This window comes from Anolis carolinensis, chromosome 5 (assembly GCF_035594765.1).
Source record: "Anolis carolinensis isolate JA03-04 chromosome 5, rAnoCar3.1.pri, whole genome shotgun sequence".
Taxonomy (NCBI): Eukaryota; Metazoa; Chordata; class Lepidosauria; order Squamata; family Dactyloidae; genus Anolis; species Anolis carolinensis.
The window spans coordinates 5,630,060-5,655,178 of record NC_085845.1 but is presented as its reverse complement, the minus strand read 5'-3'; the positions used below and the strand labels follow the sequence as shown (position 1 = coordinate 5,655,178).

Genomic DNA, 25,119 nt, shown 5'->3' with positions numbered 1-25,119 from the left:
AACCCAGACCAATCTTGATCCCCTTTCTCTCTTTTATTTATATTTAAGTACTAAAATGAGGATATTTTATTACTATGGGTGCATCTACACTGTAGAATGAGTCTACTTTCGCTACCATGGATCTCTGTTGTGGAATCCTGGGAGTTGTAGTTTAGTGAGGCATCAAGACACTTCTCAAACTACAAATTCTAGGATTCCATAGCACTGATCCACAGCTCAATGGATGAAGCCCATGGGTCTGTTAGGGATCACCGCCCTCTCCTTGCATCATCATTGCGCAAAGCAGCCTGTCGCACAAAACAACACATTGTTCTGCACTGTGACCCACGTGCAACAGCTGTGCTGCTTCACTCCATTTCTGCAAAAGTCCCAAAGGCAAAAGTTTCCCCTTTGCAGCACAATATAGCTATTCCTTCAGCTTCACATTGTGGATTGTTTCTTTAGAGTTGGGATTTAAACCCAAGGCAAATTCGCCAACTCATAAGATACAAGTGAAGACCTATCTCTTCTGGCAAACCTACCCAGACAGTTTTAATGGTGAATTTTAAACTCCACTGTGTGTTTGGTTTTTGTTTTGAGTATTTAGTATGTATTTTGTGGAGGTATGTTTTCATATGTGTATTTTATAGAGTGTTTTAAAATTATTATGTGTTTGTTTATGTTTTAGTAATGCTGTAACCCGCCTCAAGCCATGAGGAGAGGCAAGCAAGAAATAATAATAATAATAATAATAATAATAATAATAATAATAATAATAATAATAATATCTCAGCCGGCATTTGGAAACAATAGACATTGACAAAATCATGATCTGCCAACTGCAAAAGGCCACCCTACTGGGATCCTCACGCATCATCCGAAAATACATCACACAGTCCTAGACACTTGGGAAGTGTTTGACTTGTGATTTTGTGATACGAAATCCAGCATATCTATCTTGTTTGCTGTGTCATAATAATAATAATAATAATAATAATAATAATAATAATAATAATAATAATGATAATAATAATGGCAACACCATCAAGGCCATAAACATCTGGGTCACAGCTGTCATAAGATATACTGCTGGCATTATAAACTGGACACTGGTGGAAATGGACAATTTGGACAGAAAAACAAGAAAACCCATGACCATTCATCATTCCCTGCACCCTCGCAGTGATGTTGACCGGCTGTATCTGCCTAGAAGATCAGGGGGCAGAGGACTCTTACAAGTAAAACAAGCAGTCAAAGAAGAAGAACATGCCCTGGCAGAAGATGGAAAGCAAAGTGAAGAACCTGCTTTGATTGAAGTCAAAAATCAGAAACTCCTCAAAGCACAGCAGACAAAAAATCAGTACAAGAAAACTGCACTACAAACTAGAGCTGACAGCTGGCACAACAAAACATTGCATGGAAAGTTCCTTGACAAAATTGAAGGAAAAGCTGATAAGGAGAAGACCTGGCTCTGGCTCACGAATGGGACCCTGAAGAAGGAGACAGAAGGCCTGATCCTTGCAGCCCAGGAGCAAGACATCAGGACAAAGGCAATTCAGGCCAAGATCGAAAAATCAGCTAGTGACCCAAAATGCAGACTGTGCAAGGAAACCAATGAAACCATTGATCATCTCCTCAGCTGCTGTAAGAAAATTGCACAGACAGACTACAAACAGAGGCACAACTATGTGGCCCAAATGATTCATTGGAACTTATGCCTCAAGTACCACCTCCCAGCAGCAAAGAACTGGTGGGATCACAAACCTGCAAAAGTACTGGAAAATGAGCACGCAAAGATACTGTGGGACTTCCGAATCCAGACTGACAAAGTTCTGGAACACAACACACCAGACATCACAGTTGTGGAAAAGAAAAAGGTTTGGATCATTGATGTCGCTATACCAGGTGACAGTCGCATTGACGAAAAACAACAGGAAAAACTCAGCCGCTATCAGGACCTCAAGATTGAACTTCAAAGACTCTGGCAGAAACCAGTGCAGGCGGTCCCGGTGGTGATGGGCACACTGGGTGCCGTGCCAAAAGATCTCAGCCAGCATTTGGAAACAATAGACATTGACAAAATCACGATCTGCGAACTGCAAAAGGCCACCTTACTGCGTGCATCATCCGAAAATACATCACACAGTCCTAAACGCTTGGGAAGTGTTCGACCTGTGATTTTGTGAAACGAAATCCAGCATATCTATCTTGTTTGCTGTGACATAATAAACTAATAATAATAATAATAATAATAATAATAATAATAATAATAATAATGTGGCAGGGTAAATGTTTCCCTCCACATCTTCCACACCAGGCTTTGTTTTGTGTTGGAGCCTCCTTCTCTGGAGGTTTTCACCCAAAGGCTGGATGGGCATCCATCGGAAGGGCTTTAATTGTGTCTTTGCAGCACTGTGTTCCTGTTTCTGGTGACACTAATAGTGGCATTTTGTCACAAATCCATTCAGAATTGCTCCTAGTGCACCCACCTCTCTGGCTTGTTTTCTTTCTCCAGATGTCGCGACTCATAGGTTTGAATATTTATTTATTTTATTTATTTATTTACAACATTTATATGAAATATAAAATATGAATATTTTATGAAATATGAATATTTCCCCATCTCTTCCTTCTCTTTGCCTTTGATCCCTCGGATCCCCTGGGACTGCCACTCCCAGGATCCAGTCTTTGTTTTTCACAAACACAACGACATCTGGTTTATTATGTTCTCATTCCCTGTCTCATTTCCAAACAACTTCTTTCAACCAGTTCTAGGAGGATGGCAAACCACACATTTTTTTTCCTATTGATCCTAATGTATCAATGCAGTCCTTTTGATGTGGGCCCTTCCACACCACCATATAGCCCAGAATATCAAGACAGATGATCCACAATATCTTCTTTGAATTGGATTATCAGAGTCCACACTGCCATATAATCCAGTTCCATGTGGATTTTATGCAGCTTCGTGGAAGGGGCCTGTGATGTTTTCTATTCGGTTTGTGTGATCTTGCTGAACAAATTGGAAAGATAGTCACAGAACTGGAAGGGGCCCCAAAGGCCATCCAGTCCAACCTCATTCTGACATGCAGCAAAAAGCAATCCAAACCCTCCAGACAGATGGCCATCCAAATGAAGGAGACTCAATTGGAGGCAACAATATTGAACAGCTTTTACTGTCAGGACATTCTTCCTAATGTTGAGGTGGAATCTGTCTCTATCGTGTCCTAGTCTCCAGGGCAGCAGAAAACAAGCTTGCCACATCTTAGAACCATAGGACTCATAGAAGAGATCCCAATGATCATCTAGTGCAGCATTTCTCATAGTGGGGGTCGAGATCCCTGGGGGGGGGGTCACAAAGGGGTGTTAGAGGGGTCACCAAAGATAAGTGTTTTCTGTTGATTCTGGAGGTTTTGTGTGGGAAGTTGTACCCAATTCTATCATTGGTGGGGTTCAAGGGGTTCTTTGATTGTAGGCGAACTATAAATCCCAACAACTACAACTCCCAAATTACAAGCTCTATTTTCCCCAAACTTCACCAGTTTTCACATTTGGGCATATTGAGTATTTGTGCCAAGTTTGGTCCAGATCCATCATTGTTTGAGTCCACGGTGCTCTCTGGATATAGGTGAACTATAACTCCCAAACTTAAGGTCAATGTCCACCAAACCCTTCCAGTATTTCTTGTCGGTCATGGGAGTTATAAATGCCAAGTTTGGTTCAGTTCCATCATTGGTGGAGTTCAGAATGCTCTTTGATTGTAGGTGAACTATAAATCCCAGCAACAACTCCCAAATTAAAAGCTCTATTTTCCCCAATCTCCACCAGTGTTCACATTTGGGTATAATGAGTATTTCTACCAAGTTTGGTCCAGATCCATCATTGTTTGAGTCCACGGTATTCTCTGGATGTGGGTGAACTATAACTCCCAAACTCAAGGTCAATGCCAATCAAACCGTTGTAGTATTTTCTGTTGGTCATGGGAGTTCTATGTGCCAAGTTCCATCATTGGTGGAGTTCAGAATGCTCTTTGATTGTAGGTGAACTATAAATCCCAGCAACTACAATTCCCAAATGACAAAATCAATCCCCCCAAACCTACCGGTATTCAAATTTGGGGATATTGGATATTTTGTTTCAAATTTGGTCCAGTGAATGAAAATATCAGATATTTACATTGCGATTCATAACAGTAGCAAAATTATGTTATGAAGTAGCAATGAATATAATGTTCTGGTTGGGGGTCATCACAACATGAGGAACTGTATTAAAGGACTGCATTAGAAAGGTTGAGAACCACTGATCTAGTCTTCCATGCAGGAAGACACAATCCGATCCCTCCCGACAGATGGCCATCCAGCCTCTGTTGCAAAACCTCCCTCGGTTGCATGTGAGAGCTTCTGACTTGCAAGGATTACGTTGCCTTTGGAGGAAGACCAGGCCTGGTTCTTATCTTCTGGGTCTGGGAGCGTCACCCACCCGCATGGCAGAAATCCCCCTTCCCCCTTTGAAAAACAGAAAGGTTGCACCCGGAGTCACATTCCGGGCTTTTTCCCACAGCTGTCTGCCGTCTCTCAACAGCCGGCCTCGCTGCAGATCGAGCCTCCAACTCGGCCCCGCTGCTGACAAATCACTTCCTGATGTTGAATCAGACTTTTCTTTTTTAAAAAGGGGAGGTAGGAATGGAGACAAGAGCATTAATCAAAAGCAGAGTCTGGGAGGAGATTTCCCACCTCCCTCTCAATTCTGATTTTTCAGAAGGTTCTGAACTCTTTTACTTGTACGAGGGTTGAATGAAAAGTAATGCCTCCACCTTCGTAACTCCTCAACAGGTGGCAGCCCTGATCTGCGACACGTCCTGGCTTGTTCCGTAGACTCTCCTCTAGTTAGTTCCATTTGGTGGGAAGCCTTAGCATTGAACTGTTGTGTTGTTAAAGTGCAAAGTATGGAACCCTGTGCAGACGGGGAAGCCTTAGCATTGAACGGTTGTGTTGTTAAAGTGCGAAGTATGCAACCCTGTGCAGACGGGGAAGCCTTAGCATTGAACGGTTGTGTTGTTAAAGTGCGAAGTATGCAACCCTGTGCAGACGGGGAAGCCTTAGCATTGAACGGTTGTGTTGTTAAAGTGCGAAGTATGCAACCCTGCGAAGACGGGGAAGCCTTAGCATTGAACGGTTGTGTTGTTAAAGTGCAAAGTATGGAACCCTGCGCAGACAGGCAAGCCTTAGCATTGAACGGTTGTGTTGTTAAAGTGCGAAGTATGCAACCCTGTGCAGACGGGGAAGCCTTAGCATTGAACGGTTGTGTTGTTAAAGTGCCAAGTATGGAACCCTGCGCAGACGGGGAAGCCTTAGCATTGAACGGTTGTGTTGTTAAAGTGCAAAGTATGGAACCCTGCGCAGACGGGGAAGCCTTAGCATTGAACGGTTGTGTTGTTAAAGTGCCAAGTATGGAACCCTGCGCAGACGGGGAAGCCTTAGCATTGAACGGTTGTGTTGTTAAAGTGCGAAGTATGCAACCCTGTGCAGACGGGGAAGCCTTAGCATTGAACGGTTGTGTTGTTAAAGTGCGAAGTATGCAACCCTGTGCAGACGGGGAAGCCTTAGCATTGAACGGTTGTGTTGTTAAAGTGCGAAGTATGCAACCCTGCGAAGACGGGGAAGCCTTAGCATTGAACGGTTGTGTTGTTAAAGTGCAAAGTATGGAACCCTGCGCAGACAGGCAAGCCTTAGCATTGAACGGTTGTGTTGTTAAAGTGCGAAGTATGCAACCCTGTGCAGACGGGGAAGCCTTAGCATTGAACGGTTGTGTTGTTAAAGTGCCAAGTATGGAACCCTGCGCAGACGGGGAAGCCTTAGCATTGAACGGTTGTGTTGTTAAAGTGCGAAGTGTGGAACCCTGTGCAGACAGTCGGTCAATGCAACTTAAGCACCGTGCAGTCACTGAATTCTTGATAGCAGAAGGTGTCACTCCAAAGGAGATCCATCAGAGGATGCAAGCTGTTTATGGTGGTTGTGTTGATGTGAGTCCTGTGTGTTGTTGGGCGAGTAAGTTTAAAGATGTTGAGGGGGGAACATCTGACTTGCGTGACAAACAAAGTGTTGGATGTCCTGTGACAACAACTACCAAGTTTCACAAGCAAAAGGTTGACAGATTGATTAAGGATGATTGTCGTATCACTCAGAGAGAAATTTCAAGCATAATTGGCATTTCACAAGAACGTGTGGGTCACATCATTGCTTAGCTGTCGGAAGATCTCTACATGATGGGTCCTGTGAGACGCTGGTTGCGGAAACAGAGTGTCAACTTCTTCCGTGACGGCTTCAGAAAACTTGTTCATCTCTGCAGAAATGCATCCAATTGTCTGGTGATGATGTCGAAAAGTGAATAGTGGTAGTTAAAGAGCACGTTCTAAGGATTATTTCTGCGTTTGATTTATTAAAATATTCCCATCCAAACCCAAGTAATGAAGGTGGATGCATTACTTTTCATTCAACCCTCGTATAGCGGTTCACCCCATAAAAATAGCAGTTAGGCTTGAAAGTCATTGTTCTACTCCAGAAACTTCATTTTTGTGGCACAAACTACATTGAATTGGTTGAGACTCTATGATGAGATATTCACTTCAAAACCATAACAAAATGTGCTGCAGGCTCTCATGCAATTTAATAATCTTTTTCCATGTTTTCAATGATAGAACCAATTAGGAAATTATATTTATAACCCAGGAACACAAATCATGTTACACAGTATAATAGGAATCAGATAATAGGAATGAATTGCCTAAAAATGTGGTGGAGGTTTATAAACAGAGGCTAGATAATCATCTGTTGGGAGGGATCGAATTGTGGCTTCCTGCATGGCAGGATGGGATTGGACTGGATGGCCTTTGGGGTTCTCTTCTAATTCTATGATTCTATGATTGCCTTTCCAATTTGCACAGCAAGATCACACAAAACAAATGGAAGGAAGCCTGAATTAAAGGGCCGGCAATGATGCATTGGGACCCATGCAACAAAAAAAGAATAATTTACTAACTGCACAGAATTGGTGGGAAGTTATGGCTGAAATAAGTTATTGCAAACAGAAATGGTACAAGCAGAAAGGGAAATAGCTAGGAAGAGGCCAATGCATCAAAGAAGGACCAACACTGCCATCACTAGCACCTGGCAGATTATTAAACCCATGATAATAATAAATCCAGCACAAATATCATGATGCAGACAGTTGGGATGGCATGCTATCTAATCTATCAGATGTACCAAGCCATCGGCTGTAGAATTAATGCAGTTTGGCACCACTATGACTGCAAGACTCAATGCAATAGAATCATAGAATCATAGAGCTGGGCCATCCAGTCCAACCCCCTGCCAAGAAGCATGAAAATCACATTCAAAGCACCCCTGAGAGATGGCCATCCAGCCCCTGCTTAAAAACCTCCAAAGAAGAAGCCTCCACCACACTCTCTCCAAGGCAGAGAGCTCCACTGCTGAATAGCTTTCAGAATGCGAATCCTGGGATTTGTAGTTTCATGAGACACCAGCACTCTTTAGCAGAGGCTAAAGGCCTTGTAAAACTACAGCTCCCATGATTCCATATCATTGATCTATCATAGTTCAAGTGGTGTCCAACTGCATTACTTCTACAGTGTAGATGCACCCATTATGGCACACGTCTGGAGATAAAAAATAGAAAACCTGTGAATTTTATTACTGGTGTTTAATTTTCATGAGAGAACTCTTCTTTTCAAATCTCTAGATTCTCCAAAGAAATTCAACTGCCCATGTCCTTGCTGCAGAAACATGGGATTCCTAGAGATGACATATGAACCAAATCCGCAAACAATCACGTTTGCAAATCCCAGGATGACATGGAACAGCATCATGGCAGTTAAAGTGGAATAGTAGTGCCTTTTCCCAAGTTGGGAAAGGCTGGAGATGGTGGTGCAGAAAGAGTTGAGCAAATAAGAGAAAGAGTAGAAAAGTTATACACAAGACACAGATAGAGAAAACCATGCACTTTGCAGTTTTTGAAATCACCGGAAACCTCCACCCTTCTGTTTCAGAATCTACACTTGTGGCTTTACATTTTGCCAAGCCTCAAGGCATTGGTCACATTCTCTGCACCGTTGTGCCTCAAGAACCACAGGTTTCTCAGAAAGGAGATAATATAAGAGAAAAGAGAGAAAGGAACCCCAAGGTACTGTATATACCCATATATAGGTCTAGAAATGTTGATCGAAAAATCAACCTGAAGGATCTTATCTATAAATTACTGTACGTCCTGTAACTTAATTCCTACCCAAAAAGGGAACAACATCTTCCTCTGAATAGAGAGGGAAAGGCCCAATACTGTTCAACATCTTTATTAATGTCTACAATGCTGGAATACAAGGTATGCTTATCAGTTTTGCAGATGACACCAAATTGGGAGGGAGAGATAACACTCGAGAGAACAGGATCCAAAGAATCAGGATCCAAAATGACTGTAACAAATTAGAGAGCTGGGCCAAAACTAACAGAATAAATTTCAACAGGGAGAGGTTTGGTTTTCCCCTGAGATTAAGTCCAGTCGTGTCCGACTCTGAGAGTTGGTGCTCATCTCCATTTCTAAATTGAAGAGCCAGCATTGTCCATAGACATCTCCAAGGTCATGTGGCCGGCATGACTGCATGGAGCACCGTTACCTTCCCGCTGGAATGGTACCTATTGATCTACTCACATTTACATGTTTTCAAACTGCTAGGTTCAAAGCTGGGACTAACAACAGGAGCTCTCTGGATTCAAGCCGCCGACCTTTTGGTCAGCAAGCTCAGCAACTCAACGGTTTAACCCACAGCGCCACCGGGGGCTCCTGGGCCAAAACTAACAAAGTGAATTTCAACAGGGAGAAATGATTGGTAATTAAGCAGAGGAAAAGAAATGCATAGATATAGGATGGATGACATCTGGTTTCACAGAAGTCTCCATGAAAGGGATTTAGGAGTTTTACCGTGTTTCCCCGAAAATAAGACAGTGTCTTATATTAATTTTTGCTCCCAAAGATGTGCTAGGTCTTAATTTCAGGGGACGTCTTATTTTTCCATGAAGAAGAATTCACATTTATTGTTGAACAAAAAAATGAACATTTATTATATACTGTACAGTAGTTGTTATCACAAACCAGCATAACCAGACAAACTGTGAATCCTATCAATAATTTCTTGTTACTACCATTATTTCCATGTACAGCTGGTACGTACATTTACTGATCCTGCATGCTCTGGTGTTCTGTTTGGCAGGCGCTGGGCATGCTTCCAAACAAAAACTTTGCTAGGTCTTACTTTTGGGGGAGGCCTTATATTTAGCAATTCAGCAAAACTTCTACTAGGTCTTATTTTTCGGGGATGTCTTATTTTCAGGGAAACAGGGTAGTAGACCACAAGCTAACAGTGTGATGTGGCAACGAAAACAGCCAATGCTATTCCTGGCTGCATCAATAGGATAGTGTCTATTAGGGTTGAGAGAAGTCATAGTCCCACTCTATTCCACTTTGGTCAGATCTCATCTGGAATGATCCTGTGTCCAGTTCTGGGCAAAGCAATCCAAGAAGGAGATGGACAAGAGAAGGACAACCAAAATGGTCAAAAGTCTGGAAGCCATGATCCATCTGAAGAGCAGTTTAGAAAGCTGGGGATGTTTACCTTGGAGAACAGAAGGCTGAGAGGGGGACATAATAGACATGTCTAAATATTGGAAATGATGTCACCTTGAGGATTGGGCAACCTGTGTTGTGCCGCTCCAGAAACTAAGACACAAACAGAGCCACTGGATTCAAACAGCAAGAAAAGAGATTTCACTGAAACATTTGGAAGAACTACATGTTGTAGCTCAGCCTGAGCCTAAGATGGGGCCCATTCAGCCAGTGATTGTTCCTGCACCTGCTTTGCCACAGGATTCTGGGTTTGGGCCTGAGATGCAACCAGAGCCAGAGTTTGTCTCAGTGGATTCTGGGACCAGAGACCGAATGGTTGCAAGCAGGTATTGTGAACCACATTCCTCCCAGCAGTCAAGATTTCCAGGTGCCGGATGGACATTCTAGTTTAGAGGAGGATAATGAGTTTGACAGGAGGGAGTGATAACTCACCAAAGGAGGGAACATGAATGTTTGCGGAGAAGCAAATGGTTGCTTTTGAAGCGCGCTAATGAGTAGTTTTCTCATGAGTGGAAGACCTTGGATTTCCCTTAAAATCCCTTGGTTTCTCTGCCATGGCAGGGGTGGCAACTTTGATATTCAAGAAAGAAGGATCTTTGCTCCAGGTATCCAGCTTCAAGTTCCAGCCTTGCCTCGGTCTTTGTTTCCAGTTGAATTTCAGTGACTTTGCTGTTTGGTTTTTATTCTAGTCATCATTGATTTTATATTTTATATCACGAAGTGAATCCTGCATTCAAATCTTGTTTCCTTGTGTTTCCTTGATCCCTGCCTTGGATTTAATCCTGTTTGGACTATCCTGGACTTCTTTTGAGGCTTACTTTGATATCCAATTTTGGACTATGCTCTTGGAGTGGCTTTTAAAGACTCTTGTTGCTTCCTGAATTTCAAGTACCTTGCTCTTATTAATTTATTTACAGTATTTATATTCCGCCCTTCTCACCCCGAAGGGGACTCAGGGTGGATCACATTATATACATATAGGGCAAACATTCAATGCCCATAAACACATAGAACCAAGATAGACGCAGAGGCAATTTAACCTTCTCCTGAGGGGATGTTCGATTCTGGCCACAGGAGGGAGCAGCTGCTTCATCATCCATTGTGACGGCACTTCCTCATTTCAACGTCATAAATTAGTTACATTTGCCTCCCCACTTTATAAGTGGTACCTTATTTCCTACTTGATAGATGCAACTATCTTTCGGGTTGCTAGGTCAGCAACGAGCAGGGGCTATTTTTTATCATTATTTTTTAAATTGACGGGTGCTCACCCCTCCACGGGCTGGCCTCGAACTCATGACCTCCTGTTCAGAGTGATTTATTGCAGCAGGCTGCTCACCAGCCTACATCACATCTTGTGGATTTAAACCCATTTTACTGACTCTGAACTTTATTTTGCTATTGCTTGCATATCATCTGCGATAAACAGCTTGTTTGCTTATATTCTGGGGCCCCAGTGTGGTTTTGAGGTGCCTACGCAGCCTAAGGGTACAACACTACCAGATGGTAAGAGCTGTTCAGCTGTAGAATACTCTGCTGTCTGAGAGTCTGGTGGAGTCTCCTTCTCTGGAGGCTTTTAATCAGAGACTGGATGGCCATTTGTTTAGAGGGGTTTGATTAGGGAGTTGACTGGATGGTCTTTGGGGGTCCCTTCCAGTTCTAAGGGTCCATGGTTCCCATCTGCAAGCCAAAGAGTCTTTAGCGTAAATCTCAGCAACTTTCTGCCATTGCCGTTCCAAACTAAACAAACATCTCTCCTCCTCTCTGTCTTTCCCTGGTTATTTGGGAGCGAGGGGGAGAAAAAAGGGAGCGCAAGACATTCACATCAACAAACCGTGCAACCTTTGTGTTGCCTTCCAAGATCAAGTCTATCTCGCAGCCCTTCCTGCCTCGGCCGGCCTCCAAGCCGAGTGAGGTTTTCAGCAGGGGAGCTGGCAGCCCTCGCGAACAAGAGTCGGGCCTGGTCTCGGTTTGCTTCCCCTGCCTTCCCCACTTTGCCAAAGCCATGTGTAAATATCAAAGGAGAGAAATAACATTCCAGAATCCCCGGTAAGTCGAGTTGGGGTTGGAATCCAAAGGAAACGCGGAGCAGGAGAAAACACAACCGCACGGACCGAGAGGGCGAAATCCAAGACGGCTCCAGAAATCACTCCAAAAACAACAAAAGTGAGCACAGCATCAAATGCGTTGCAACACTATCGCTCACGGCAGAAGAAATCGTGATTTCAAGCCTGCTTTTCTGCGCTCCTGAAAACACATGCCTTTGTTTTGTTCCATCATCATTCACCTTCATCTCATATTTCAATTGATGAGAATGGGCATCCACATTTGCAAGTTTAACTTCTGCAGATATTATTATTATTATTATTATTATTATTATTATTATTGACACAAAGACATAGTATGACACAGCAAACAAGATAAACAGTATATGCTGAATTTCGTATCACAAAATCACAAGTCAAACACTTCCCAAGTGTTTAGGACTGTGATGTATTTTCTGATGATGTGAATTATTATTATTATTATTATTATTATTATTATTATTATTATTATTATTATGTTAATAATTATTTCTAGGAATCTCTTGGTTCTCCACTGCAATTCTATGGCCAACTTCTGGCACACAATGACCATAGAATTGCGCTGCGAACGAAAGAGATTTAAAAAAACATATCCATGTTAACAAATTGTTTCCAAAATCCATCTCTTCTTTTTTTTCCCAGCTCTTCCAATTTTGCAAATATAAACTACCAGTTTATATTATCAAATGCCTTTTCTACATCTAGGATTATCAAGGCCTTATTTTTTTATTTGGTTTATCTAAAACTTCTGCTATGTCTCAAATTTGCCTTTTTGGTAGAAATCCCACTGTGTCCTGATGTATAAATTCAGTTAGATATTTCATTTAATTTCTGAAAATATTGTAGTAAATATTTTATCATCATTATTTACCAATGAGATAGAAAGATATTGTATACAAGTTGCATGGAGTAATGGTTTGAATGTTGGGATAGGACTCTAGAGACCTGGGTTTGAATTCCCAGTCTGCTTTGGAAACCCGTTGGGTGACCCTGGCCAAGTTACACTCTCTCAACCCCAGAGGAAGGCAAAGACAAATGGTTCCTTGACTGTGAGAACAATTCAGCCATGAAACCACATTCTTAGAAAGGAGGTGGCTCTCCTTCTCTGGACAATCTCAAAAAGAGATTGAAAAAATATTTGCTGATAGGGATTCTCTAACTGAGCATTGAACATGGGGTTGGACTAGATCACCCATGAGGATCCTTCCAATATGAGAGCCATAAAGTATCACCGGGCTCACTCTGGGGACGTTTACACTGTAGAATGAATGCTGCTTGATGCTGCTTTAACTGCCGTGGCTCAATGCTATTGAATCCTGGGAGTTGTCGTTCTCTGACGCAGACTGCTGATGCATCACCAAACTATAAGATCCTATACCACTGAGCCATGGGAGTTAAAGTGATATTGGATTGCCATGTAAATGCACCATTTCTTTTAGAGTCTGAGCCCAAGCTTCTCCAAAAAAAAAATCCATCTAATCCCTGTTTTAAAACCTTTAAAGCAGGAGGAAGTTATTTTGCACCAATGCATTTTTCTACAGGTTTTTCAGAAAGAAATAATTGTATATTTCCAGGTGCTGAAAGGCAGGGAAGGTAAGACATGCTCACTTCGAGATGGATATATAGATAAGGATTCGGAAACCACCATAGGCAGTCTTAGCTGTTCATGTAGCCAGACTTCCTACGTTCTCAATAAGTTTCATTTCCCACCAAGGGCAAAAAAAAGCCCAGAAACAGTGAATAATAACTTTATCATTGCAGTCTTATTAGTCACTTATCTCTCTACCTCTCCCTCTTTCCCTCCCTCTCTCTTTAGTTCCTCCCATGACTGTCACCATTAATTATCTTCAAAGACAGGAAATTAATGAGAAAAATAAAAGAATCTGGGCCACTATCTGTCCAAAAAACATGGACAATTCAAATGCCAGCTTGCTACTGGAAATGTGTTGGGTATGAAACACACAATGGCTGCATCTACATTGTAGAATTAATGCAGTTTGATCTTTCTTTAACTGCCATAGGTCAAGACACTGGAAGCTGTAGTTTTACAAGGTCTGTAGCTTCATCTGTACTACTGTACAAAGCCCGGGATTCCATTGCGTTGAGCCATAGTAGTTAAATTGGTATCAAACTGCATTAATTCCACAGTGTAGATCCAGCCAAGAACCACCAACATGATTTTTGCCCAGTTGACATCAGACTCGATTTGATTTGGAAATCTTTCATTCATGGGGTTGTCATAGAAGTCAACTTGATGGCAGTTAGTTAATAACAACAATAATTGGCCCAAAGACCAAACATCATACCTTTCCATTGATGCAACTCACAGGTCATTGACTGTAGATATCAAAATCTTAACAATTTCACATACCTATTTAATGCAGCAGCTCTTGAATATTTTCTTCAAAAATCCTAAAAATCCCTTATCTAGATGACCCTTACTCAAAAATCTTGTTTTTCCCTGAAAGTGTGGACAGGACATGTTCTTCCTGACGTTTGCTCTTTGCTCACAATATAAGGTCATGCAAACCGCAATAGTGATTTGGCTTGCTGGATAGTGCCTACGTGGAACAAACTATGGACACTTCACCTGATGTGATGAGTAATGAGTTATATAAGTTACAACTATGCATGTCCAAAAGGATAATACTAGTCAACAAATTCCATTGTCAGTTAGCTTTCTGCGCATGCTTGTGTAAAATTGTATAAATTGGAAAGCCACTATAGGCAAGGTGTGGCATTGCGTTTTCTGCGCATTAGCTAAGATTGTCACCTGCTCATGGCCAAAAGTAAACTATCTTGAAGACAACTTCTGCTGTCAGTCTGTTTTCTTCACCCATGTCCAAACGAAATTCCGCAGCAATTGACCCGTGATCCTACAAGTTTCCTACCATCCAAAATGCAAAAGCTAAAGGAAGGAGATTCTGTGCAAAACTCCCATTGGTCCCAGGATGGAGGTCTGGCTCTTGCCTTCTCTAGTTGAAGAGGACTCACTGCACAAAATAAGCAAGGATCTGCAAGTATTCTTGATTGGCATGCACAAAATATTAGGTAAAGGTAAAGGTTTCCCCTGACATTAAGTCAAGTTGTGTCCAATTCTGGGGGTTTGTGCTCATCTCCATGTCTAAGCAGAAGAGCCGGCATTTTCCGTAGACACCTCCAAGGTCATGTGGCCACTGGCATGACTGCATGGAGAGCCATTAATATTACAAAATATTATTGTGCATTATACTGGTCTCAGTATTATATACTTACTCATTTTTTTCTAGCACCATAATAAGTTCTTTGCCCTCGACGGTCACCTCCACCTCTCCGCGTGCAGGGAATGGCATCTGAGGAAGACAAAGAGGGAGGCAAACAATTAATTCAGAATTATAACCCATTTTCTAGGAGGACTCCAATGTTTCTCCCTGTCTAGATAGGCACACTTGAATCAAGAACACAGCCTTGAAGGGAGAGAGGAAAGGGCAAGCAAACCAAATAAGTTATGTTTGATGCTATATCTAAAACATTTCTGTATTATACACATATTTGGGTCTTTGAGGACGCTATGGAAGAGATCCTGGTGAACTTGTGATGGTTGAAGCCTAGTGGTTTCCAGGGTGGAGTGCAGATGAATGAAATGTTCAACTTGAGGTCTACCAAGACTCCTAGATCTCTTTTCCTGGGTTTGTTTTTAGGCCATGGTTCCTCCATTCTATATCTGGGCATTTCATATTTACTACACTTAAGACAATAAACATGAAGTGCATAGATATACAGTAGTATGGGAGGCACCTGTCTTAGTAGACCACAAACTGAACATGAGTCAAGAGTGTGATACAGCAGCGAAAAAAGCTAATGAGATACTAGGCCTGTATCCATAGGAAAGTAATGCCTTGATCAAGGGAAATCATAGATTTATCTCTATTCTGCTTTGGTCAAAGTAAAGGTAAAGGTTTCCCCTGACGTTAAATCCAGTCATGTCTGACTCTGGGGGTTGGTGCTCATCTCATCGAAGAGCCGGCGTTGTCCGTAGACACCTCCAAGGTCATGTGGCCGGCATGACTGCATGGAGCGCTGTTACCTTCCCACCGGAGCGGTACCTATTGATCTACTCACATTGGCATGTTTTCGAACTGCTAGGTTGGCAGAAGCTGGAGCTAACAGCGGGCTCTCACTCCGCTCCCAGGATTTGAACCTGGGACCTTTCGGTCTGCAAGTTCAGCAGCTCAGCGCTTTAACACACTTCGCCACTGGGGCTCCTTTGGTCAAACCTCACCTGAAATAATACTCAATCCAGTTCTGGGCAATTCAAAAAGGAGATGGACAAGATGGAAGGTGGTCAAACTAGGCAAAGGTTTGAAAGCCAGATTTTCTGCTGCTCCACAACAGAGCAAAAGATTCAAATTGCAGGAAAAAAGATTTCACCAAAACAACAGGAAGAACCTGATGTTAAGAGCTGTTTGGCAGTAGAATATGGACTGCCTGGGAGTCTCCTTCATTGACTGGATAGCTATCTGTCAGGAGAGCTTAAATTGTGCATTCTTGCATGGCAGAATAGGGTTAGTTGGGTAGCCATTGTGGCCTCTTCCAACTCTTATGATTCCAAATCTTACTCAACAACCATGGAGGGAATTTAAAAGGTGCCCACTAGGCTTGCTCAAATAATTCGATTTTCCCGTTACCCGTTATTAATTCGTTATTTTCGTTTGTTTTGAAGCAATATAGAACCTTGGTTGTCCACACGTCTGGATATTGCGGTTTCGAATCGCGAGAGGCCGTTTTTTCTTATTTCTTCGTTTTTTTCGTTAAGAAAAAAAAGCTTTTGCAAATCACCCAAACTCCTTTCCTTTTGCCCCTCAGCCAATGGGAGGCTCAGCCAATGGGAGGGGGCGAGGGGGAAGGAGGCCGAGGAGGAGGAGGAAGACGGAGGGGGGAAATGGCCGCCGCCGCCGCCTCCTCGCCTCAGCTCAGGCCTGGAGAGACCGAGAGGGGCCCGGCGGTGAGGAGGAAGAGGCCCGGGATGCGAGGGGGTGTGGGCCAGGCCCGTCCTCGGCTGCTCCCGGGGAGGGAGGGAGGGAGGGAGGACTACGACTCCCAGGGGCCCAGATTCGCACCCTCCCTCCCCCCAATACAGGTCTCCAGTCCATACCACGCTACATGAACTTGAATGGATACTGTGGTTGTGTTGTCGAAAGCTTTCATGGCCGGGATCACACTGTTGTGGTATGTATTCCGGGCTCTATGGCCATGTGCCAGAAGCATTCTCTCCTGACGTTTCACCCACATCTGTGGCAGACATAGAGGTTTTGACGTCTGTGCGAAGCTAGGCAAGTGGGGTTTATATATCTGTGGAAGGTCCAGGGTGGGAGAAAGAACTCTTGTCTGTGGGAGGCAAGTGTGAATGTTGCAATTGGTCACCTTGATTAGCATTGAATAGCCTTGCAGCTTCAAAGCCTGGCTGCTTCCTACCTGGGGGAATCCTTTGTTGGGAGGTATTAGCTGGCCCTGATTGTTTCCTGTCTGGAATTCCCATTTTCTGGGTGTTTCTGGGAAGGTAATAGCACTCCATGTAGTCATGCCGGCCACATGACCTTGGAGGTGTCTATGGACAACACTGGCTCTTGGGCTTAGAAATGGAGATGAGCACCAACCCCCAGAGTCAGACATGACTGAACTTAACGTCAAGGGATACCTTTACCTTTACCTACACACACACACACACACACACAAGCAGGGACTATATATATATATATATATATATATATATATATATATATATATATATATATATACACAATATATATCACACACACACCAATTTAACAAAGTTTCAGCCACAAAAACAAAGTTTCTGAAGTAGAACAATGACTTTCACAGTAAAGACAACCCAATTTAACAGGAAATAAGACTTTCAAACCAGGAACAGATTTCTGCAATTATTAAAAAATGGTTTATTATAAAAGCTATGAAAATTTGCCAAAAATCAGAGGATAAGGGAAACGTTCCACATTTTGGTGAGCTATCAGTGTTAAATGTGTTCTACCACTGTACCAAGTTTGAAGAAGATCACTCAAAAAATGAGGGCAGGAGAGCCCCCCTAAGTCCCCCCCCATCGGGCTGTTTTTGGGCCACCGCGCATGCGCGTCCGCCATTAACGTATTAATTTAGAAAATAACGAATTTTCGTTAATTTCGAAAAATTTTGGGGGCCAAATTCGTTATTAGCAACAAAAACGAAAAACTGCCCCCTCTAGTTTTGAAACGAGTTTAGAATCAAATTTTTCATGGATCGATCAAGCCTAGTGCCCACATTTGATGCTATAAGAGTAGGTCAGGAAGAGTTCTCACTTTGGGTGGCAAAGTCACTTTGGATTTCGATCAAGAGAGGAAAGTGGAGTAGAACTCCACTCGCTTCCATCTTCCTCACAGTTATGACTGGTGGGGAAGAGAGAGAGGGCCTTCTCACCTTCAGGAAACAATTGAAGACTTGGATGTTCCATTTGGCTTTTGGCGAGACAGTCATTAGTTAATCCAGCTCTTGCTCCAGATGATATTATTGATAATCAATCCCACACCTTATTAGGTCCCTATCTTTTATGCACTTTAACCATCGCCTATTTTGTATTGCTGTCTTAGTCTCCCCCTCCCATGAAGACGATAGAAATTGTGGCTGGTGGTTGGTTGATATTATAAACTACTGTTACAATATTTTGTTTTATTGTACTGTTGTTTTTACCTATGTCATAGGAGCCCCTGGTGGCGCAGTGGGTTAAAGCCTTGTGACTTGAAGGTTAGGTTGCTGACCTGAAGCCTGCCAGGTTCGAATCCCACCCGGGAAGAGGGCGGATGAGCTCCCTCTATCAGCTCCAGCTCCATGTGGGGACAGGAGAGAAGCCTCCCACAAGGATGGTAAAACATCAAAACATTCGGGCATCTCCTGGGCAACGTCCTTGCAGACGGCCAATTCTCTCACACCAGAAGCGACATGCAGTTTCTCAAGTCACTCCTGACGCGAAAAAAAAACCCTATGTCATACTGTGAATTGTATATTGTGCTTTTGTCTACTGTATTTTAATTGTGTCATTGGGCTTGGCCCCAAGTAAGCCACCCTGAGTACCCGTAGGGAGATGGTGTCGGGATACAAAAATAAAGTTGTTGTTATTATTGTTGTTGTTGTTGTTGTTGTTGTTGTTGGGAGCCTTGGTGGACAGCATGCAATCTTGGGATCACACTTTGCCCACCCTGGCAAAGAGAGAATTGGGTTTCAATGGCTGAAGAGCCCAAGCTGTGAAATGAGAAGGATCTGCTTTGGCCCTGCCTAGAAAACAAAATGTTTTCTTTCAAAAGTCAGGAAAGAACATTGACGGGATGGAGTCCAGAAGGAGAGGATTGGGCATGACTGTGCATTCCAGACTCAGAGAAACCCATGCGTGGGCCCTCGAACAAAAGATGCTCAGTGTGCCGGATGACAGGCATGTTACACTTCTTCCAAGGCGCCCGCAAAAGGGAAGGAGCAATGTACGGAAGGAGAGGGGATTGTATCATTCATCGCCTTCCCTTTGTCTCTGGGTGACTGCAAGCTGCATCATCATCATCCCATCAAGAGGCAAAAAGGACACACCGCGGCTTCCAGGCACCGGATGACAAACAGGTGCTTACATTAAAAGGGGGAAAAAATAGTAATAACACTTTATTTTGACAAAAAATGAAGACCTTCTGTTTACATCTCTCTCGACAGCTGCGAGGATTGTCTTTGCGAAATCGTGGAAATCACAAGAAATACCAGACCTGGACTCATGGAGAATTAAAGTGAGGGAAGTTAAAGATATGGACCAATTAACTTTTTTTCTTAAAAAGAACTCGGGAAGCCCCATAAAACAAACGGACTGGGAATCAGTAGAAAATTATTTTAGAAGAATGAAGACATAATTGATTATTAATAATGGGAGAAACATTAGGGTCAGAAGGACAATAAGTAATTTTAGAGGAAAGAAACGAGTGGTTCCTAACCATTAAGGATTAAAGGAAGTCACCGTATTTTTTTTCTTTTTTTCTTTTTTATTTTTATTTATCTTTTTACTATTTCTTATTTTATATATATATATGTATATTTTTTACATATATATACATACATTTTTTCTCTTTTTATTATCTTGCTCTTTCATATTCTTCTTTCTCTATTTCACCCATCTTTTCTATCACGACATTGTTCTCACACTTTCACTGTATTTTATTGTTAATACTTCAATAAAAATGATAATAACGAAAAGGGGAAAAAATAGTATTAACACAAAAATGGAAAGATAAAAGGAAACCACCAACTCAAACCACAAAGGCACATAAAGACTCTGGCATGGTCTGGTTGTGAAGATGGTACATCTACACTGCAGAATTAATTCAGTTTGATGCCACTTTAGCTGCCACTGCTGAATGCCATGCAATCCTGGGAGATGTAATTTGGGGCACCAGTGCTATTTGTTAGAGAAGGCTTGTAAAGCTATAACTCTTAACCATGGAAGTTAAAGTGGTGCCAAGCTGCATTAATTCTACAGTGTGGATGCTGCAGCCAAAAGAAGAACCAGAAAGCCTTGCAGAATGAGTTTGCAAAAAGTATTGATTCTTTTCTCGCAAATGCAAAATCCAAGGCATACTGACAATGAAAAACTGATTGTGCATTTATAATAATAAATGCTGAGAAACAGATAATGAGATAACTCTGTTTGCAGCAATCAGCATAAGCGAAGAGGAAAAGTAGAAGGAGAGGAAAAACTAGGACATTTTAAAACAAGCAGGGAAATGGGATGACAAAGGACTAATTGGAACTGTTCCGGTCAAAATAGGACAGCTGGAGGAATTGCAATCATCTCATCCAAAACACTTATAATAAAAGATGCCAGGAGGATTGACCTAGAGCTGGAAGGGACCCTAAAGGTCATCTAGTCCAATCCTATTCTGCCATACAGGAAGGCACAACCCACACATTCCCAAAGGATTTATTATTGCTCCCTTGTGCAAGCTGAAATGCACAAGGCATCTTTTTCTGCTATTCAAGAGAAGCCAATGACACACTGAAGAGATGAATGAGCTGAGCATTGATTAGCTGATCTGATCTGACTTGTATCCCACTTTTCTCACAAATAGGACCATTAAGTATTTTACAAACCAGTATGGAGCGCAATTGACCCTCCACAGATTCCGCATCCACGGATCCAGCCATCCATAGCTTGAGAATATATTTTTTGAAAATCCTAAAACCAAACCTTGATTTGGCATTTTAAATAAGAGATGCCTTCATTGTAAGTAACAGGGCTTGAACATTCAAGGATTTTAATCCTTGAGGAACCAAACTCAAGCAGATACTATAGACCCACTGCACAGAGGCTTCAAAAGCATCATACTAGTTTTTAAGAATGGGTCAACTTTGTACTTACTTATCCATTTTAGCAGTAGTTTTAAATAATATTAATAATAATAAACAAAGCCCCTCATGAAAATCTTAAAATGCAGACAGGCTCATAAGGGGTGATGCCAAGTTTTCAAATACCAGTATGGAGTGCATACTCTATATAACTACAGTAAAGTCTCACTTATCCAACATAAACGGGCCAGCAGAACGTTGGATAAGCGAATATGTTGGATAATAAGGAGAGATTAAGGAAAAGCCTATTAAACATCAAATTAGTTTATGATTTTACAAATTAAGCACCAAAACATCATGTTATACAACAAATCTGACAGAAAAAGTAGTTCAATACGCAGTAATGCTGTGCAGTAATTACTGTATTTACAAATTTAGCACTAAAATATCATGATATATTGAAAACATTGACTACAAAAATGTGTTGGATAATCCAGAACGTTGGATAAGTGAGACTCTACTGTAGTTCCATTTTGGACCTGCTGAGTTTTCCAAACAGTTTCCAAAGGCAGTCCCACATAAACTGCATTACAGTAATCTATCCAGGATATAACCAAAGCATGTGTTTTGATGCCCAGGACCGGGGTTTTTCAAGAAATGGGTACGATGGGTGTGATAGAATTTCTGTCTATGGAGGTTTTGATGCAGTGGCTGGATGGCCATCTGTTGAGAGGGCTTTGATTGTGTCTTCCCACATCGCAAAAGGGGCCAGACTGGATGGCCTCTGGGGATCCCTTCCAGCTGAAGGAGAATATAGACTGCCTTGTAGTACAGTAGACTCCTCCACTGGGGGGGTTTTAAGCAAAGTCTGATGGTCATCTGTTGGGGGTGCTTTGATTGTGTCTTTCTGCCTAGCAGAAGGGGGTTGGACTGGATGGCCTTTGGGGGTCCCTTCTAACTTGAGTGGAATATAGACTGCCTTGTAGTACAGAAGAATCTTCTTCAATTGAGGTTTTTAAGCAGATGGCCGTCTGTTGGGGGTGCTTTGATTGTGTCTTGTGTCTGGCAGAAAGAAGGGGTTGGACCGGATAGCCTTTGGGGATCCCTTCCAACTTGAATGGAATATAATAATAATAATAATAATAATAATAATAATAATAATAATAATAATAATAATAATGATTTTATTTTTATACCCTGCCTCCATCTACCCGAAGGAACTCGGGGCGGCTTACACGGTGCCAAGCCCGGGTAATTACAATAACCAGAAGATGAAAACAAATCAGAATAAAAATACAATTATACACAATAGCAAAGTAAAAATAAAAAGTTGTCGAAGGCTTTCATGGCCTTGATCACAGGGTTGTTGTTTTTTAGACTGCCTTGTAGTACAGAAGAATCTTCTTCAATTGATGTTTTAAAGCACAGGCTGGGTAGCCATCTGTTGAGGGTGCTTTGATTGTGTCTTCCTGCCTGGCAGAAAAGTGGGGGTTGGACTGGATGCCCTTTGGGGTCTCTTCCAACTCTAGGAGTCTATGAGTCCGTGATCGTCAACCTAAGGCGAGAACGTCTCTTTGAGAAACAAACACAGAGAAAGAGAGAGTCTGGGCCATTTGGGAATGCCAATGGAAAGCAGATGTGGCCGAGGAAGCCTTCCCAGGAACTGACACTTCCAGCCGCGGAGGGAGTTGTTCTTGCCACCACGTCCCATCTCCAGCACAGCACTGGCCTCTGCTTCACCCTTGGCGAGGGGCCCGGTTGGTACCGCCTTGTTCCCAGCACAGTTCCCACTGAGGATGGCCCCAAGGAAGGAAATCAGATCCCCTTTCAGCCCCTGTTATTCTTCTCCCCGGCCCCGACGTGCCCCTCCAGAGCCATTGGGGATTGGCCCCAATGGCTGAATCTGTCCCCCGGTGGCTGAGGTTTCGGTTCCCGGTTCTTCCCAGGCCTCTCCAGCAACGGGAAGCAATAATCACTGGTTCATCTGAGCCCCAAAATGTGAGGAATTGTGCCACAGGGATTACAAAAAGAGCTGCCAGACCAATGAATGGTAAACACTGTTGGAAATGTTCTTACAGCGGGAAAAGGAAGAGATGTGCACAACCTTCCTGGCTCTTGCACAACTCTAGATACAGTGGTAGGAAATAAGGATGAAAAAAAACAGTCATAGAGTCATAGAATGAGTTGGGCAAGATCACAGAGGCCATCCAGTCCAACCCCCTGCCATACAAGAACACCCAACCAAAGCAAATGGGTGCATCTACACCAAGGGTCCTCAAACTTTTTGAATAGAGGGCCGATTCACAGTCCCTCAGACTGTTGAGGGGCCGGACTAGGATGAAATAGTCCAAAAATTAGGATTGTTGTTGTTGTGTGCCTTCAAGTCGTTTCAGACTTAGGTCAACCCTAAGTCTAAAGTTTAGGACAGAGGCCAGGTCAATGACCTTGGAGGGTCTTCGTTTGGGGACCCCTGAACTAGACAATCTCATAAGACCATAGGTAAGTAAAGAGACCTCCAAAGACCATCTAGATGGTCTCATAAGACCATAGGTAAGGAAAGGGACCCTCAAAGGTTATCTAGATGATCTCATCAGGCCATCAGAAGACCATAGATAAGGAAAGGGACCTCAAAGACCATCTAGATGATCTCATCAGGCCATCAGAAGACCATAGATAAGGAAAGGGACCCTCAAAGGCCATCTAGATGATCTCATCAGGCCATCAGAAGACCATAGATAAAGAAAGGGACCTCAAAGACCATCTAGATGATCTCATCAGGCCATCAGAAGACCATAGATAAGGAAAGGGACCCTCAAAGACCATCTAGATGATCTCATCAGGCCATCAGAAGACCATAGATAAAGAAAGGGACCTCAAAGACCATCTAGATGATCTCATCAGGCCATCAGAAGACCATAGATAAGGAAAGGGACCCTCAAAGACCATCTAAATGATATCATCAGGCCATCAGAAGACCATAAATAAAGAAAGGGATCCTCAAAGACCATCTAGATGATCTCATCAGGCCATCAGAAGACCATAGATAAAGAAAAGGACCCTCCAAGACCATCTAGATAATCTCATCAGGCCATCAGAAGACCATAGATAAGGAAAGAGACCCTCAAAGGCCATCTAAATGGTCTCATAGGGCCATAGGTAAAGAAAGTGACCTCCAAAAGCCATCTAGATGGTCTCATAAGGCCGTAGCTAAGCAAAGAGACCTTCAACTACCATCTAGACGATCTCATAAGACCATAGATAAGCAAAGAGACCTCCAAAGACCAGGTAGACTTAGGTCAACCCTAAGTCTAAAGTTTAGGACAGGGGCCAGGTAGAGGACCTTGGGAGGTTGCATCCAGCCCACGGGCCTTAGTTTGGGAACCCCTGGTCTACACTGTAGAATGAATGCAATTTGACCCCACTTTAACTGCCTAGCTCAATGCTATGGAATCAGGGAAACTGTAGTTTGGTGTGTCAGCAGGACTCTTTAGCAGAGAAGGCTACAGACCTTATAAAACTCTAACTCTCTGGATTCAATAGCATTGAGTCATGGCAGTTCGAGTGGTGTCCAACTACATTCGTTGTTTTGTGTAGCTGAACTCTAAGCGGTAATGTCGCATATTAATGCCTCCCCAAAAACAGGTGAAATTCCTCAAAAACAGAACTGAAAGGGACCCCAAGGACTATCTAGTCCAACCCCCTGACATTCAGGAATGCTCAACTAAATCTCTCCTGAAAGGTGGCCGTCCGATCTTGGTTTTAAAGACTCCGAAGACGGAGAGTCCACTACTCTCTGAGACAGTCTTTAGTTCTACCTACACTGTAATAGAATGCAGTTTGAAGCTGCATTATATCATCAATGTAGACTCATATAATGCAGATCAATGTGGTTTCAAACTGTATTATATGATAGCAAAGATGGGACCCCAGTTACAGTTGTGCTGCTCTCACACTCGTTCCTAATTAATCTCTTTTCTTGGAACTTGAATCAATTGGTTTGTATCCAAGGGCTTATCTATAC

At 42.6% G+C, this 25,119-nt stretch overlaps 1 protein-coding gene across 1 annotated transcript in view; it reads right to left on the bottom strand.

Annotated features, from left to right (window-relative positions):
* The window catches only part of adam33 (ADAM metallopeptidase domain 33), a 117,395-nt gene that overhangs the window by 70,365 nt on the left and 21,911 nt on the right, over positions 1-25,119 (bottom strand). Inside the window, exon 3 of the mRNA XM_062982306.1 lies at positions 15,012-15,088. Coding sequence (XP_062838376.1) covers positions 15,012-15,088 — 77 coding nt within the window. The remainder of the gene's footprint in view (positions 1-15,011; positions 15,089-25,119) is intronic.